Source organism: Cyclopterus lumpus, chromosome 24, assembly GCF_009769545.1.
Source record: "Cyclopterus lumpus isolate fCycLum1 chromosome 24, fCycLum1.pri, whole genome shotgun sequence".
In the NCBI taxonomy this organism is placed as follows: domain Eukaryota; kingdom Metazoa; phylum Chordata; class Actinopteri; order Perciformes; family Cyclopteridae; genus Cyclopterus; species Cyclopterus lumpus.
In genome coordinates, this window is record NC_046989.1 from 9850705 (window position 1) to 9866551 (window position 15847).

At 38.2% G+C, this 15847-nt stretch overlaps 1 protein-coding gene across 1 annotated transcript; it reads left to right on the forward strand.

The window, feature by feature from the left end:
• Positions 1 to 9343: 9343 nt before the first annotated feature.
• slc35f6 (solute carrier family 35 member F6) lies at positions 9344 to 15472 on the forward strand. The gene is made up of 6 exons (XM_034528097.1): positions 9344 to 9576; positions 11434 to 11506; positions 12397 to 12568; positions 12833 to 13048; positions 13277 to 13387; positions 13846 to 15472. Exons 1-6 carry the CDS (start codon positions 9500 to 9502, stop codon positions 14334 to 14336), a joined length of 1140 nt encoding a protein of 379 aa, XP_034383988.1. The 5' UTR covers positions 9344 to 9499; the 3' UTR covers positions 14337 to 15472.
• Positions 15473 to 15847: the final 375 nt, after the last annotated feature.

Here is a 15847-nt window from a genome sequence, read left to right on the forward strand (position 1 = left end):
TAATGCATTAATGACAAATAACACGGATAGATTTTCTTGAGTAACAATATATATTTTGTTAAAATATGTTAGCACCCGTCATATTGTAGTAAAGCTTTATCTAAATGTGTATGGTGAAGTGAATTTATCAACGACTTTCTGTTTAGAGCAAAATCTCCCTCCAGCGTCAACGAGGTTGTCCTGGAGAGCCTCTGAATGCAACTGCAAATTATTAAGTTGTCTTCAAAGACTAAAAGTGTGTACAAACCAGGAAACAACCAATTAAACGGTTAAAGGAGTGAGTGCGCTGCTGCTCTCTGTTCTCCGCATTCACTCGTCTTTTATTTATAAGATAAACTGTGTTACTTTTTCCGTCTGTAAATGCTCTGCCATGTAAGACATGCTTTGTCTCAGCAGACCAAACCTGGTGGAGGAAAAGCTGTGGAAAAATATACGTACAGGTCATCATGTGAAACCTTTGCTCATCTGGTGTTGGATCATCAGAGGGTCTGTGTCAGATCAGAAGTAATACGCATCTAACGTGGAGGTTTGCCAGGTTGATTTGATAGAGCTGCACTGCAGAGGGAAAATAATCAAAAGAGAGGATCACAGCCATCAGACATCAAGAAAGCTGCACGTCCTGCAGTAACACAAGTAGAGTTCAGAGGCCTTACAGTCATTCAAACATTCAGTATTTCCATCCATGATTGAAGCTGTAAAGGAAGAATTTAAATAATTGAAGTTCACTGTGATTTACATCATTGATTTACATCATTGAATATCTTTTTCTTACTGTAATATATTGAATTTTCTTCCTACCTATTCCTTCGGCTACTCTTTCTTTCCCCAACGTGGCAATGCATTGAATTCAAACTGAAAAAGCAACACCATCTTTTCCCAGTGCAGTCAGAGCTTCAGGAAGACTGTCATATAATGTCAACCCTGTAGGCTCAACTCTGCTTTGACAGCCACAAGAGAAATAGGTCATTGTGTTTGTGTTTCATTCTTTATTTTACGACATTCAACATAGAATTTGTGCTCAAATGTCCAGAAGTGTGCATCCTTCATATTCAATACAAGTCGAGCAATAAATAGAAGCCGCTGTGTGTTTTGGCAGATCCCAAAGCTTGACAGTAAATTACTGGTGAGCATATAGTCTAGGTTTCTGACTCCTTACTCCTAGCCTAAGGTGTATGTAAATGATTGAAATAGGTATCACATCGCAGCCGCCATGGCGCCTTTTTATCTAGAAAGAAGCGCTGAGAGCCTTGGAAATGTTTCTGACTTCAGCATGGATTAAGATCAAATCTGCAGTGCTGCTCCTGTGTCACTTGTGATTAGGTGTCCTCCAGGAAGATCCGCAGGAAGATTTGCCGGGCTTTCCGTACCCCCGCACACCCTGGTGATGTCGCGATGCTCCTCGACTGTTAGGTAATCAGATATGAGATATGAGCTGAAGTGATTAATGTGAAATCCATACACAAAAAGCAAAGTGACATTCTGCAGAATCTAATGTTGAGGGATTAATGATGGTATCAACACTATTGATAATCATCTGTTTTTTGTGCTCACGATCACAATGATCTTATCCAAACAATATTTGTCAAAGACCAAAACCATTAACAGAGTGTTGATATAATGAAGGCTCCATTAAAAATCCATACTGAGATATAACGGACAGTCAGAGTTTCATCTTCTCAATCTTTAGCAAATATTTCAGTTGGTGGCAACTGTGGTACAATCTCAAAATAGCCCTAATGAAGCTTCCTGTAATAAGAAATAGCAATCCAAAATAATTTGCATTAAAAGCAACCTAATATCAATTTAAAAAAATCACACTCATCCCTCCAAATCAAAACATTGGCGAGAGGTTTCTTCTAATTGTGCTGTTTATTTTACAGGGGAAATGTATTTGAATCAACAGTGACAGTTAAAATGTAAATGTGCTCTTTAAATGAGCTCAACAGCAAATGTACAGTCATACTCCCACTACAACGTAAATGAGACACAAAAGATAATTTACAAAAAGAAACTGAAACAAAACATGTTAAGCAGTAAAAGCTAAATATGGAAATTATTGTGCTGGAGCTTATGTTTCACTCCTTTTTTTTTAAAGCAAGACTCAGCCCAACTTTAATTATGTTTTCTTTGGACCATAACTTAATAATTGGTATAACTCTGTATAATGTATCAATAAGAGGATTTAAAAGCTTTTAAATGATGGACCCAACTTAAATAGTTCACATCTTAAGGAAACATACATTTTCCCTACATGAAACATTAACAAGCTCACAAAATATTCCAGCCATTCTTTATGTATGAAAGCGGAGATTGCTGCTGTTGGTAAGCTCTATAGTTTTATTCATTAGAGAATGTGGTTTTATGTGCAAGATGATATTTATTACTTTTAAGTCTTGGTTGCTGGTCAGTTAAGGACCCTAAAATGTGTTTGAGTTCAAATCACCCGTAGATTGAAAATGTGAAGAACTGGCAAACATAAAAGGTTGATCTCTTTTTTAAATAAATCTCACAAAGGAATGATGAAAGAAAGCATGAAAATGGGGAAATAAATAAATAAAATACCTTGGCATGCTCTCCCAGAACAGTCAGACACAGAAGTTTTGTTTGTCGTTGTTTTTTTAAATGGCCATACTGCCTAACTATAACCACACTATTTACAATAATATTGAGTGGGCTCAATGTGAAAGGAAAGTAAATAACAAACCGGTAATCCCCAGGTGGATTTTCACATTTTAAGAATTCTGTACTAAAAACAAACTACTTAATAATGACTCTGCCCTGCGTGTTTGATGGCCTCTTCTCCCCACTCAGGGGCTACAGAGAGGCTACTAGAACATTGAGCACCACTGGAGAGCAATTGCGTAACCAATGACAGCCCTCAGCAGCTGATGTAGAATGACAGCGACAGTTAGTGTCCTGGTGTGCTGCTGATACACTGGATAATACAGAGAAGACAAGTGGACAGGGGGGACAGCGGGTCGTAGGTCAGGAGTGTCTGCGTCAGAGAGGTTGTCATATTTTAAGATACACAGCATAACAAATTTGTTTTATTAACATTTTGCAAAGCCAACAGGAAAGTTGCAGTGTAAAATATAAGGTTGCAACCTGCAGGTTGTGTCAATGAAGGAAGAAAAAAACATGCAATTTAGCTTTTTTATTAGTTTTCTTTCCAAAAGAGACTGATTGTAATAATTTAAATCTAAGCAGTCTTGGTTTTGGGAGGTTAGGGGGATCTACAGTCCAGCAGTCACAGTTACATCTCACCCTCACACGAGGAGACTCTGTCCTTGTGTTATTGTGGCCAAATATGGACTCCAGCTCCTGACCTCACCAGTGTTGCTGCGAGCGCTGCTGTGTCATGGAACAATGGTGAATAATATCTCAATCAACTGAATCTCAAACCTCCTAAAAATCTATATATATTTTGGTTATAGATTTCCATTCCTAATTTGACTATAATTTCTGAATGAACTCCTGGCTCCTGTTCTTTCTCTTGCACGTAATAATTTATAAATTGGTAAGAATGATATTTAAACAATAGCTGTGCCTGGAAGTTTTGCTTTGCATTTCCAGAGTTCATGGTAGATGTTGTTTATTCTGTTCTGGTATTAATAGTTCATGCAATAAATACATCAAATCATGCTGTAAATCAATATATAAACAATGCCAGTACGGGTGAGCCACCTTTTCAATAGGAAAGGCCTTAATGCAGTCACAGGATGAATGTTACATCTGAAAGTGACCATACAACTGACAGTTTCTGATTTTTCATAAATTCTGATAAAATGACAAAAGTCCAACTTTATTGACTAGTATCTTTAAACTTATTTTAGTTGTGAACATCACTTTATCGTTTACTTTGATTTTACAGGTCTTGTGTAACCTTTGTAGATACAATCAATGCACACATTAATTATTGTATTACTATTACATTAGTAAGTGACAGATAATGCATATGGGGATCATGTGGTTGTGATAAGAGTGAAATATCTTGTGATGCCAGCTGTTCTTCATTTGAAGGACAACATTTTAACGGTTGTTGGTTGAATCAAGTATTTTTTTTTTTATTAGGTCGGTCCCGTTGAGATACAATGACCTCTTTTTCAAGGGAAGCCTGGCTAAGACAGCAGCATAGAACAATTGCAACAGTCACAAGACACAACAGAAATCACATAACACAGATAAAATACATTAAAAAAAGATAAGGCAACAGGACTAAAGCTCCGGATTCACACCAAAAACAAGAACAAGTGCGGTACAAAGCCACTCCAATTTCTCTTCAAAGTTTCAAGGTTGATGAGCTCCTTTAACTTTAGAGTTTTTTGCAGTGCATTCCAAGCAGCAGGTGCAGCAAACTTAAAACAGTGCTTACCAAATTCAGAGTGGACTTTGGGCATAATTAATAAATAAAACTCATTGGAACTTAAGCAATAATTGCTCTGGGATTTAAAGATGTAGTTACATAAGTAGTGGGGGAGCAGTAATCATTTTGTGAAATGGAACAGTAAGGATTTTCCATCAAGCAAAGTAAACAAAACAATCTCTATTTACTTTCTCCATATGAAATAATAGATCTTCTCCTCTTTAATAAAAAATGCAAATTACATTTTCTAATCAAATCATTGTTGTTGTTTTTTTTTGCCTGACTGAGGTATGATGTTCAGTTGTGTGTGTGTGTGTGAGTGTGTGTGTGTGCGTGTGTGTGTGTGTGTGTGTTTGTGTGTGCGTGCGTCAAACATCAAAAACTAAAAATGTCAAACTCTCCGAATCTCAAAAACAAATTGTCATTGCACGTTAATTTCAAATTGCAAATTTCTAAATTTCCAGCATTGACAAATGATCAATAAATCCATGTAAGCCCAGGTGGTCGTTTTTTATATTACTTTGCAATGTCTTCAATGTCTTCAGTCTGCAGGCTGATCACCTGACTCTGCAGGTGATCGAGGAGCTGATCATGTGACCTCCACATTCTCATTACATATTCTATAGTAAACTTGCCTGGTTAAGCCGTTGTAATGGAGCATCTACATGTTTCACTTGAAACTGGCCCATGTTGATTGAAGTCAATGGATTAGTGAATGGAGATAAGTATAAGGCATTTTAATTATTCATCTCCACAGTTTAAGGTGTTTCTAAGAACCTCAAATATTTTAGTTTCTGTCTTGTATTTTGAGCAGATCATACCGTGCCTCATTAGGTTTTATTCATGAATTATATTATAAGCAAAACGATTCCATGAAATGAACCAGATAGTATTTAAGACACCCTAATCTGCTTAAGGAACAGCTGTTTTTTAAGACTGTGTTAAGAAGTTGATGTTTGAATGTTTTGAACACATTTTTAAATTGAACTACATAAAACAATCAACTCTCAACGGTCAAAAATGTGATTATAGTTGAATTGTTCACATTTGAAAGATAAGTAAAGCAGTTTTGGATTCTAAGAATGAAAATAACTCTGTAATACAGCATTCTCAGTCATGTATCGTAAAATTTTTACAATAAAGAGTGAGTCAAGTGAGTTACAAGTACTTTAATTATGGCAGATTATGCAAAACCTCTCAGTGAACACATTGCTGTCGTCAGGTGAACAGTCCTGCATTTTGCTCTGGACGCAGCAGATGCACATGTTGTACAACAGCACGATGTCACAGGTTTACATCTATGCAAAGTATGCTCAGGTGAGCATTGCTGAGCGGTGATCATGAAAAATGATGCCATCAGAAAGGTGAACAGTTCTCACATGGAGCGTTTTAACCCTCTGTGAGCAGCCTCATGTCATCAGGTGAGCTGCGTGGACATATAAAGTGCTGACCCACAACCTTTCCCTCCTGCAGGTCCAAACTCACCCCACAGGAGGTTGGCTGTCAATCAAATGTTTCCGGGCTATTCAGCGTGAAATGATAATGCTCCTGGGCACTCATATTTTTTTCATGGTGGCCACAGATTCTTCAAGGGCACGTTTAAAGAATTAAAAGGTTCATTGAAGATGACATTGAGCAAATGATCTGCCGCAAATGCATTTTATTAAATAGTTACTCTCGCATTGAGTAGCTTATCCTGATATGACAGGTGGACGATACCACAATGGTATTCATACAGACTCATTTTATAACTATAAGCGACTAAAATGTGTAAGGTGGAGAATCCTGTCATGGTTTTAGAGGTTAATACATCATAAATAGCCTATGTCTGATTACACTTTCATTAACACCAAATGATTTGCCAAACATTAGGCCTTTGTTTTTCCTATTCTTTGCCAATCACACATCCATGTAAACGCACAACTTTATTTAATGGGAAATAAAACAATGTTTACAGCAAAGAGCGCACTAAGAAAAGCATTTATGTGTCCAGAACATGATGTAACTTTTGAATATCGACCCTATTGACACAAGCTTTACTAAACACAATTCTTGGTGGAATCAATACTTTAGGTATCGATCTGCCCTCCGCGGTCATTGGGTCTCTTTGTCTTTTTTGTTTGTTTTAGAAATCTAAAGACCACATTCTTCTTCTATGTGACACACATGAAATCTATAGTAAGAAGACAGTCCCAGGTGTTTGCATTCATATAAGCACTTGAACAGAGTTATGATAGAATAGTTAAGTGGCTTTGCTTGTGTCCGCACTGAGAGGAGAGAGGAGACGTTTCACAAAGAGTCACAGAGCCGACAGCTCCTTGATCTCATCTGTGAGACTTTCTATTGTACCAGTAAGTTTTTATTGGGCAATCACCTGTTTGCAGTAACTTTACTGTTATGATGTGGAACAGAAAACCAGCTTTACCCTGATTCTGCTCAACAGCATTACTGCTCTACTGGAATTGTGGTAATGATACTCTAAATGTGTTATGACATATTTTACTGTAACTGTTTTATGGTACAATACAGAAAATATATTTTGTAGTATTATATTTTAACCTTTAACATATTTAAAAATACGTTGGGGTATGATACTGTAACTGTTTCATAGTGTGATACTGTTAAGAAGTATTATACTATAAATTGATATTGCCTACTACTATACTCTATTCACTAATAATTATTACTGCAAATGTAAATGCTGGTTTACTGTATCTAAGGTAATATATTAAATGCATTTTGTGTTAGCTTAGTTTAAAGAAAAAGAGAGGCAATATGAGCGCTCAGGAATTGGTCAGCAGTGTTATGTGCAGCTGCAGGTAACTGGACCTAAACGCCGTCAACACTCGAAGAGGCAACTTTATTGCTCAACAGGATTTAACAGGATTCAAAAACAAACAAAACAGGCTCACACACATGATCTTCAATGATCTAGACAAGACGAACCGACAAAGGGGAATGACACGAACAGGACTTAAATACAGAGGGCTGGTGCAGGTGATTGGACACAGGAGGAAACAATCAGGGACAGGGCAGACAATCACAGGGACAGGAAGTGCAGAGAAACAGAGGACACGAGAGACAAGGACTTCAAAATAAAACAGGAAACACGACACAACACTACAGATCCTGACAAGCAGGGGGTAAGAAACATGTTTAAATCAACAGGGAGGCTAAGAAAATTAAGTTGAAGTGACAATTTTCCTGACACATAGTAGCTTTGATACTATACTTGTGAGACAACTGGAAATAAAGGAAATATTTAAGCCCAAGCAGTCATTGTAATGGTCGTGCTGTGGTTGTAAAATAACCAATGGTCATGGAAGTATCAATATTATATGAGGTTGATGATAGTAGTTATTGTTACCTGTTTGCAAGGCTTCACATGACCACAAGCAACATGAGAAGTAAACAGTACCATGATGGACTGTCAAACTGCATCAGTATTACAGGTTAATAGTTGTAGCCAATATGATGATGTCAGCACAGCAGTAAAATGTGTTTTGTAAAAGAAGCAGCCGAAAAAGCTGTGTAATGTCACTAACAGAACATTATAAGACGAGTGGTAAAAGCATGAGTAACTCCAGAAAAAAAATCAGTTAGACTGGAGTGATGAAAGAGATGGGCCAGGGCTGGCTTTATGTAAGATGTTCCCACAGCTGTTTATATCTAAAGAAGACAGCCTGCACTAAATTAATGACCATCTTCACTAAAGCCAGAATATATCAAAAGTCGTATTAAATCAAACACAAGTCGCTGTCTTTGAAGCATTGAGATGTATTGCTAAAAACAATAAAAACAACTCCTGTATATTATTAATTTGTTATAAATAACAAATTAGTGATCTTTAATGCAGCTGATGGTCAGTAAAGGAAAACAATAAGAACTTTGCATCATGAGTTGTGTCAGATGGGAGATTTACTCTATCGTGACATGTGGTGTGGATGAGTGGATTAGATGAAGTGTGTACAGTAGGCCATGCATGTGCACACATACTTAACAACGATGTATTTGTGTATGTTATATTAGTCTGTATTCTTATATTTTATTTTGTATTTAAATTATATTCAGTTGTAGGTTTGTGTAGGTTTTAATAAGCCTAAAACTGACATCATAAGCACGAGGCATCCAAGTGGAAAAGGGAGTGCATGTTCTAATTTTAAAGTGAGGCCATGGGGAGAAAATGACTGTGGTCCCACTTTCTTATCCTAGACCGTCTTTCCGGTCTTTGACGCCCCCTGCTGTTTGTCCACGATGCCGATTCTTTTAAGGTCCCCTCGTAAACTCCTTTTATTGTTCTCGGAAATAAAAACTACTTAAGTAGATCTACATGAGATGGCAAATAATGACGACACAAACAATATTACACAGTATTTCATGGCACCATCCTTTAATAGAACTATTGCCAGTGTGATGAGACTGCAGAAGTAAATGATGACAACTACATCAGGTATAAACTTATACTGTGTTCAAAATATGTTGCATACAGTTTACATTCAGGTCAGGAATTAACTTCATACCTCAGCTATTTGTTATTTTGTTATTTCATTATATATTGAATTCACAAATAGCTAGGCGACATAGTAATATACATGCTTATTAAACTAGCAATATAGACAAGTTCGGATCCTCTAGTTTAATAAAATGATCATTAATTTATTTCACAGAGTTTTGCTTTATTTTATAAACTTATTCAAACATTGTGTATTTTTGTAAAACAAATGAAGCACTAACATTTATAAATTAGCAAGTTGTAGATAGGTTGTAAATAAAATAATTGTGTGTGCACCCTTATGATATTTGGAGAACTTGATTGTTGTATGAATGTAGGTTTTTTTCAAAACTAGAGGCCTTGATTAGCTGAATCTACAGTTTTACATCCATGATTTGGCCATTAAAATAGATTAATCATCAATCATTCCTTTAATCTTCCCTGATCGATTGGGCCATTTCCTGCAGGACTTGAACGCAGCGTGTCGTTTGCGTAGTAGTCAGCTGACTCCGAGTTTTCACGTGATCTTCACAGCCGTAGGAGATCCCACGGAGGAGTGTGGGAATAAAAACCCGGATCTCTTCAAACAAAAAGCCACTCGGTGCTCCCCTGTCCCGGTTCGTTAGTCCCGTTCACCGTGCAGCATGGCGTGGACTAAATACCAACTGTTCCTCGCGGGGCTGATGCTCACAACCGGCTCCCTCAACACGCTGTCCGCAAAGTGAGTACCTTTTATTTCTGCGTTTCCCCACTGGAGGCATGTGATTGTAGTTAAAGCTCAAGCCACTGTTCAGTATTATCGTGGTGTCCACTGGTCGCTGCTATTGCCGTAAGCAGGTTAACAGCTGATCAATAACACGCGATCTATCGGATCGTCACGTAAACATCCGCATGGAGCGTGAGGTCCGAGCTGCGGAAAGCGTGTGTGACGTATGATTAGCTATCTGTGCTTAACAAACATGCTTTAACTTCGGCATTCATGATCGGTCAGAGGTGACGCGATAGCCTCGTGCAGCCTTAGTGGGTCACAAGTAAATGCAAATGACGAGGATACACTTCTCTATAAACTATAACTTTCATTATCATGTGGTCTTCAAAACATCAGAAAATAGTACACAAAAATGCAAATTACATAACATCTTGATATTAACAAGGATTTAAAACAGGAAAGCAGAACATTGTCACATTTGAGAAGCAGGAAACAGCTGATTCCCTTGAAAAATGACTTATTGATCAATTCTGGTGATTGTTAGTTTTCTGTTGACTGAGTGGAAGGAATCCACCATCATATGTCATATCTTTTAAGGGACTACAACTACCAACTATTTTCAATAACAATTAACCTGCAGATAATTTTTTCAAAGAATTTCATAGACCAATAGTTAAAAATCTTCACATTTAAGAAGCTGGAAAGTAATATTATTTTTTCTGGATAGATACCTCAAATGATGTATGGCTAATACATGCTAATACATGTACTCTCTCGTTATTGTCACGATAGGAAGAGGTTTTCTCTTTTAGTGAAACTAGACATTCAGCTTTTTTAGCTTCCCCAATAATCTGTAATGTCAGCTCCCTGCTGTCGGCCACACTTCTGTCCTTTTGTGGCCTTTGTCAGCGAAACAAAACCTAAAAATGTTGACTGAATCACGGTGTGTGTTCATGTCTCAGACAAGCAAGCTATGTCATGTTGCTCAGAGAAGAATCAGCAACTAACAGTTTCAGTTTCACTGCGGTCACCTGACACCGGCCTCCCACAGCACCCTGGGTTTAAAGCCCCTCAGCTGACATCAGATACAGCATGAAGAGTGATAGTTTTGGTGCAAGTTCCCTCTTTCTTGTCAACAAACATGCACCGCTTTCAAGATGCTCAACCCAAACAGAGTGGCCAGGAATAAACAGGGATAGTCATAGTAGGATCAAGTTTCCTGCTTGAGCTCAGGCGTTGTTGCGTTTGAAGAAATTGTAGCGTCATCACCATTTTCCCTTGCCTTGCATTTTAAAGCAAACATGACGCTCACATGCTAGTCATGCTTCCTCTGTCTGTCTGATTGTATAAGTCAGTAGGTTGTGTAGATTTAAGCACTCATTAACTTTGCAAAATGTTCTGTATGAGGGCACACAATGTACTCTTGTTCCCAGTGGTATTTATGAGTTGGTTGTCAGTCAAACGCCGGCGTAATATTAAAGGATACCAAATAAGGAACAAACAAAACTCAGTTCTACACTCTCAAAGTTATTGTCGACCAATTGGTTACTTGTTTGTTCACAAAATGTCAGAAATAGTGGAAATTACCTCCTTATAATTTACCACAGCCTAGGTTTATGTATTCCGATTGCTTGTTTTTATCTGACCTGACATAAAACAATTAAAAAAACATATTCAGTTATTATTATACATGAGAGAAAGGCAGCGAGTCGTCACATTTTAGAAGCTGGCGCCAGCAAAAGTTTAATTTAAAAAGACAAACAATGAATTGATTATCAAAATTATCTTTCACACTTGATTGTTTTCCATTATATTTGGTTGTGTGAAATATCAATTATAAAGTTGTAATAACGGCTTCTTTTCTTGCAGATGGGCTGACATGTTCTCTGCGAAGGGTTGCCATGATGATCCTCCACATCTATTTTCTCATCCGTTTGTTCAGGTACTGTGACAGATTTATGTAGCACCTTATTTTCACTCCACACACATTGGACAAAGAAGGCTCTCCTGTCACCATCCTGCTCATTTCATATCACCATGTGTTCTGGTTATTCAATCAGTACATGTTTTTTATTGAATAACCACATTGTAACGCCTGTTGTATACTCACTCCTGTGTGAATTAAACACTTGGCAAATAAAAACACTGATTATTTTCTAATTGTATTAAGAATTTTAGTGCAAAATGAACAAATAAAAGAATAGATAAATAATTTCAGCTATACGCTGCATATGTTTATGTGAATGCACACAATAGCGCTTATACAACTTGGTGTGTACCACCTGGATAGTCTAATACATACAGCACATATTGATAACTACTCCAAAAGGTATTTGTATTACACACCAGGCCCCCAGCAGTGAATACACTGAACTGAAATGCACTTGTCAGAAAGTAATTATGAAACTTGCACATGTCACAACTTTATTTGAAAATGCATACTCTTAACTTGTAAGTAGATTTCATAAACATCATATGAAATAAGGTGCATTAAATAAAGTTGTCACTATTGTTGGGTCCTTCCCATACTGTGTAACAGTGTAGTGCCCGGGATTTACGGATATATATATATATATAATTTCTTTAGAAATATCACAAAATATAATTGTTCCATTGGAAAATGTCCAGACACTTTTGTGTGTCACTTATAATAAGTGGAACATATTTAAGACCCACTTGAAAATGAGATGATGCGTCTGAAATAAAACGATACATTTCTTCAGTCTTTTGCCAAAAGTCAAATCCCATGAGTAATTATTGTCTCAACTGCCGTTTCCCTAAAGTCTAATTAGTTTGCCCGCTCTGTGTCTTCCTCCCACTCTCCCTGTCCAGGCGGTGGGAATGTTTCTGGGCGAGCTCAGCTGTATCGCAGTCTTCTACATGTTACTTTGCCATGACAGACGGCGCCCCGAGCCCAAGATGAACCCCGGCCAGAGCTTCAACCCTCTCCTCTTCTTCCCTCCCGCCATGTGTGACATGTTGGCCACATCCATCATGTATGTTGGTAAGTGACCTTTTCAAAACCTTTTTATGCTCAATGTTCAGAAAACTGCTTTTGCTCACAAGCTTGTTTAAAGTTGATTTCTATTCTGCCCTTCAAAGTTCAAATGTAATGACTTGAGTCCCAAACAGAATGATCTCCTTCAAGATATTGTGTGTAATGCAGCCACCACCTTTCAGTGTTATTGAGAAGCATGAATTGTTTATGTATGCGTCTGAAAGGAAAGAGGAAGAAAATCAACTTTTAAAGTGTATTTCTTTTTTGCAGCTCTCAACATGACCAGTGCCTCCAGCTTCCAGATGCTGCGTGGAGCGGTCATCATCTTCACTGGTCTGCTTTCTGTGGCGTTCCTGGGGCGACGCCTGGCACCCAGTCAGTGGTTCGGCATCCTCACCACCATCCTGGGCCTGGTGATAGTGGGCCTCGCAGACTTCTTCAGCGGGAACAAACAAGACGCGCACAAACTCAGCGACATCCTCACCGGTGAGGGGCATTTAAGTTCTGGGCTTTATTATCTGCAGTAATCCACTCTGTGTTCAATCCATTGTGTTTACAGGGTAACAGCAAGAAAGGTACATGCACAAATGCTTTCTAATGATGCAGTAGAAGATACTTCAACAAGAATCGTGAAGAGTTAAAATCTCAAATCACCCTCAACCTTCGTTCCTAAAAGCAGTAAATGAAACGCCACTCCTCTCTTCTGTCCTGCAGGAGACCTTCTGATCATCTTGGCTCAGATCATTGTTTCAGTGCAGATGGTCCTGGAGGAAAAGTTTGTCTACAAACATGATGTCCATCCTCTTCGGGCTGTTGGTATTGAAGGTACAGCAGTTGTTCATCTGCAGTTACATGCAACATTGTTTTAGGAACACCAAAGGTAACAAGTAGAAAAAGCCAAAATCTTGACTTTCCAATGTTAACAGAATAAATATTGAGGAATGCAAAAGGTCAAATAACGACAGATGGACTAGTTTCATCATTGTTTTCCAACCTTTTATTTAAGTGGAAGAAATATCTTTCTATAATTGTTTTTTCACAAGATGAAGCTTTTGCCACACTTCTCTGCACTTTGAGTGGTTTTTTTTGCACCGTGAGCCAAACAAGGGTCACGGGTTGCAAATAAAGTCCAGCTTATTTTTCCGAGCAAATACAGAAAGATAAATCGTTCTTTGGTTCAACCGGTCACACGCGTAGGCGAAGGGCAAGACTTTATTTTGACTAGTTGCAGAGGTTGTGAACTCCTGTTATAGGTCATATTTAATTCTGTTCTCTATTTCCAGGTTTCTTTGGGTTCTTCGTCCTGTCGCTGCTTCTCATCCCGATGTATTTCATCCATGTTGGCGAGTTCAGCGGCAACCCTCGGCATGTCCTAGAGGACGCGCTAGACGCCTTCTGTCAGATCGGGCACAACCCTCTCATCTTGCTGGCTCTGCTGGGCAACACAGTCAGCATCGCCTTCTTCAATTTTGCCGGGATCAGCGTCACCAAAGAGATCAGCGCCACCACCCGCATGGTGCTGGACAGCCTGCGTACGCTGGTCATCTGGGCGGTGAGCCTGGCGCTGGGCTGGGAGCAGTTTCATGGCCTGCAGGTGCTGGGCTTCCTGGTGCTCCTGGTGGGTACAGCGCTCTACAATGGACTGCACCGCCCCCTGCTGGCCAGGATACCGTGGTGCGCTGCAAGGATGAACACAGAGGAGGCGGAGGAAAGCCCAGAAGAAAGAGAGAGGCTGCTGGGTGATGGCAGGGTGCAGACCGGGGACGAGAGCTAAAACCTGAGACGTCCTGGTCCTCTGGACTGTCGGTCACAGACATTGCACCTTTCGTGTAGTGATAGTCTTTTTTTTTTTTTTTTTTTTTAAATATGGTCCTTTTTCACACCTCAGATTTTATAGGACCTCACACAATGTTATAATATGTGGGAGTGTGCAAGCTCTTTCAAAGGAATAGTTTGGCACATCCATCTTCTCTGACTCTGGGAAGAACAGAAAAAAGATCCCAAATTGTTCAACTGTTCTTTCAGAGAAGCAGAGGTCAGTCTGAAGTCACTTTTGTATAACAATAGTTTTTTTTTTTTTTTTAATGGAATTCATTTGTTATGAAAAAAAAGAATAATGTATAATAGGCAGTATCAGTATTTGCTTCTGACCCTCTCGCATATTTATTTATCCTTAAATGCAGGATAACTATCGCTCCGCCTGCCTTGACCTTTACGAAGGTCATGGAGGTATCAAAATGTTCTAATTAATACAAGAGCTATCCGCACTCTTAAAATCTATGCAGAGTACATACAGCTAAGTGTGCGGATATCAGTTTATCCGTAAACAAAAAACTTGAACTGACACTTTTTTTGTTATGTCACTAAAGCACAGGTTTATGAGTGACTGCCACACAAGATGAAAATTAGTCCTTTGAAGATTTATGCTGATTTTCTTGAATCGACGAGTCACGTTGTTTCTGACAGTTTTATGATTTATTTTTTTTCAATGTTGCTGACTGCTGTGTGATTGTGCCAAAGTATATATTATGCCAACAGAGACATGTGTGACAGCATTTCAAAATGTGTTTTGTAATCAAGCTGTATAGTCATCTCCATCTCAGTTTATTGAAAACAGAATGTGTGCAGAAAAGCAGTTTTAAAAGAAAATGTGTGTATATTTGGTGATCTTAAATTTGAGTTTGTTTTTACTAATGAGCATGTATCAAAAATATCTGAGCTCCTACACAGAGTGATATACACTTGTTATTGTAAGTCCTGCTTCGCCTTCTCTGTTTAGTAGTTTATGGCTGTATCATATGCAAAAAAGGGACTGTTATTAAATCACACTTGTTGAATCTGCATTAGTATATTTACTCAGGTCTTTGTTGACCTGCCGACAACGATCAATTAATGTAATGTAATGTAATGTAATGACAAAAAGAGGGATTAAAAAAAAAAAAAAAAACGCTTAAACAACCCACAGAGCCTGAAAATATGTTTGTGCTGCATGATCAGATACAATATTGCGTTTGTGGATTTATTAACTTTTTTTGATCCACCGATAGTTCATCTTCAACCATTTTTAATGAGCAATTTATTGTCAGAGTTGTTAACCCAAGCAAATGTAACAAGTATTTGGTTTTGAGCTTCTGAAAAGGGAAAAGTTGCTGCTTTTCTTCACTTTATAGTGTTCTAAATGTAATAGCTATATGTTATTGTATATATTAAATGATCTTTAACTTGAAATAACAGTTTATTTTCGTTGCAGCCACTGGCTCAGATGAGATGAAATTATGAAAAGTA